At 49.8% G+C, this 2,055-nt stretch overlaps 2 protein-coding genes across 2 annotated transcripts; both read left to right on the forward strand.

Moving 5' to 3' along the window:
* Positions 1–253: 253 nt before the first annotated feature.
* On the forward strand, positions 254–973 carry FIBRA_09369 (uncharacterized protein; the record flags this gene model as incomplete). The annotated part of the gene is made up of 1 exon (XM_012321680.1): positions 254–973. One exon carries the CDS (start codon positions 254–256, stop codon positions 971–973), a length of 720 nt encoding a protein of 239 aa, XP_012177070.1.
* A 34-nt stretch (positions 974–1,007) lies between these two features.
* On the forward strand, positions 1,008–1,441 carry FIBRA_09370 (uncharacterized protein; the record flags this gene model as incomplete). Its single annotated transcript, XM_012321681.1, has 2 exons — positions 1,008–1,194; positions 1,248–1,441. The coding sequence occupies 2 exons, from the start codon at positions 1,008–1,010 to the stop codon at positions 1,439–1,441; spliced, it is 381 nt and encodes a 126-aa protein (XP_012177071.1).
* Positions 1,442–2,055: the final 614 nt, after the last annotated feature.

Below are 2,055 nucleotides of genomic sequence, written 5' to 3' on the forward strand. Positions count from 1 at the left end.
CGACATCTAGAACGGGAACACCAGCAGGCGTTCAACATTGCCACCACTGCCCAGCACCCCCTCCCCCATACCACCACCACGCTCCCGGTCATCGCTGCCAACCGCGACAGCAACAACCCGACACAAGTGTACTTTGAGTACATTAGGGAGCATCAAGATTAGCGTTTGGGGTCTTGTCTTGTCTGTAGTAGTTGCCTGTCTTTGTATTCTGGGCTTGGTTTTTTCTAGAACAATTCCTTTTTGGCTTTCCCTCATGCCTGCTGAGCGCAACAACCGCGCTAGAAATAACAATGAGACTTCTAATCTGGACCCGCACCGTCGCCCTCTGGCTCCTAGGCATAACAATTCTCCAGAGACTGGTCCCCAAAGAGTGCCAACCCCTCTCCCTTCCCACCTCCAGACTCTAGAAGAGCACTTCACAGCTGGTATGATAGAGATGCCAGTTCCTAGGCATCCCATCTTGAGCTTCCCTTCTCAGCAGGAGTCGGATGACTCTTCCCTAGAATTCCTTGATGAAGGCGGTTTCTGTTATCCATTCTCTCCCTTTCTGCCAAACATCACTTGCCAACCCTTCCTCATCCCAGGACCCCCAGACTCTTCCAATAGCAACGCTGTAGTCCTACACCAATTTCTTGGACCCCTGGAAGTCCCTCAGGCATCAGAAGCTACCACTGGATCTTACCACATCGCCCCTGCACAGGTTTTTCCATCCTCATTGCCTATGAATATCTCCTCCTCTCCAAATCCTAACAGCCCCCTTGCCGCATCCACTGACTCCCCTAGCATGTCGCCTCTTGCCTCAGACGCCTCGGACAATGGCAGCATTGGTCATCCTCCTAATCTACAACTGCTAGCAGACATCAGCAAATACATTAAGGCAACAGAAGGATATAGCAGCGATCCCCAGGAGTTTGTAGTGTACAGCGACGACGTCATCCAGCGACCCTCCAACAATGTCACCCGATACTGGTGATCCCTTCCATTCAACGCCTCCACCCCTGTTCAAGATGTCAATCCTCTGGAACGTGTACTACCTCACTTTCCTGGAGCGTATGCCACCACGGTTACTCAACCTCCTATGGGTGTTCCTATCGACAGAAATCCAGCATTTGGACTACAATGGGTTTCAACAACCACAGCAGACGTACTCCAGACTGCAGAACCGGTGGGGAATTAGAACCAATCAGACAAAGAGTGGGAGGAGGATACTTGGGAATACTTGCTGACGCGAGATGACAATCTGTTAGAAAGTCTTTGGGCATCACTACAAGACATCAAGGATCTCGGAGTGATTGATGAAGTTGATAGTTTCTGGGCTGTCGATGCCAAGATAGATCTACTACTGGCCACACGACGATCAGTGGGGGCAGAACTCATCCGCGCCCAACAGGAGATGGACCAGTGTAGGGCTCGACTTCGAGCGGCCAACCTGGAGGAATGACTCAAACAACACAAATTCTCCATCATCACTCCCCCTTCTGGTGCAATGCCCCGCCGGCTTCGCTTCTGTACTAAATGCGAGACTGATGGTCACCTTCAGAGTGAGTGTTGGCATTGGTTGTGGTCTTGTTGCGGACTCCTTCACCCCCGTCATAAATTCCGTACCGCCGTCAACATCCAACCTGGACAACTTCCCTGTCCCACTGACGAACCCAGGTACTTACAAGAGCGATGTGCTCAATGGAAACTGTGAACGACGAATCTGGAGAGGGAGGTAGTGTTATAGCGTGAGAGGGGGGGGTTCTTTTTCTTTTCCTAACTATTCGTCATTGACCCTGTACTATACAACTGATCCCATCACTTGATGTGTTTCATCGACATCAAGCATTCCATATCTATCACTTGTCTCCTGTCTTGCCTACATCATGTTTCATATCTATCATGTCTTGTCTCCATCACTGATGCAACCCAGTGACACCTGTCTCCTGTACATTGCTGATCCAACTCAGTGTTTCATATTTATCAAACTCTATTTGCCCTACTCTATTTAAGTAGCACCGCCTTCGCTATTGTACTTTAGTTTTGTCCTCTTGTTCCCTATGTACCTTCATAGGG

The sequence above is a fragment of the Fibroporia radiculosa genome (assembly GCF_000313525.1).
Source record: "Fibroporia radiculosa TFFH 294 genomic supercontigs, scaffold34473, whole genome shotgun sequence".
Lineage (NCBI taxonomy): Eukaryota > Fungi > Basidiomycota > Agaricomycetes > Polyporales > Fibroporiaceae > Fibroporia > Fibroporia radiculosa.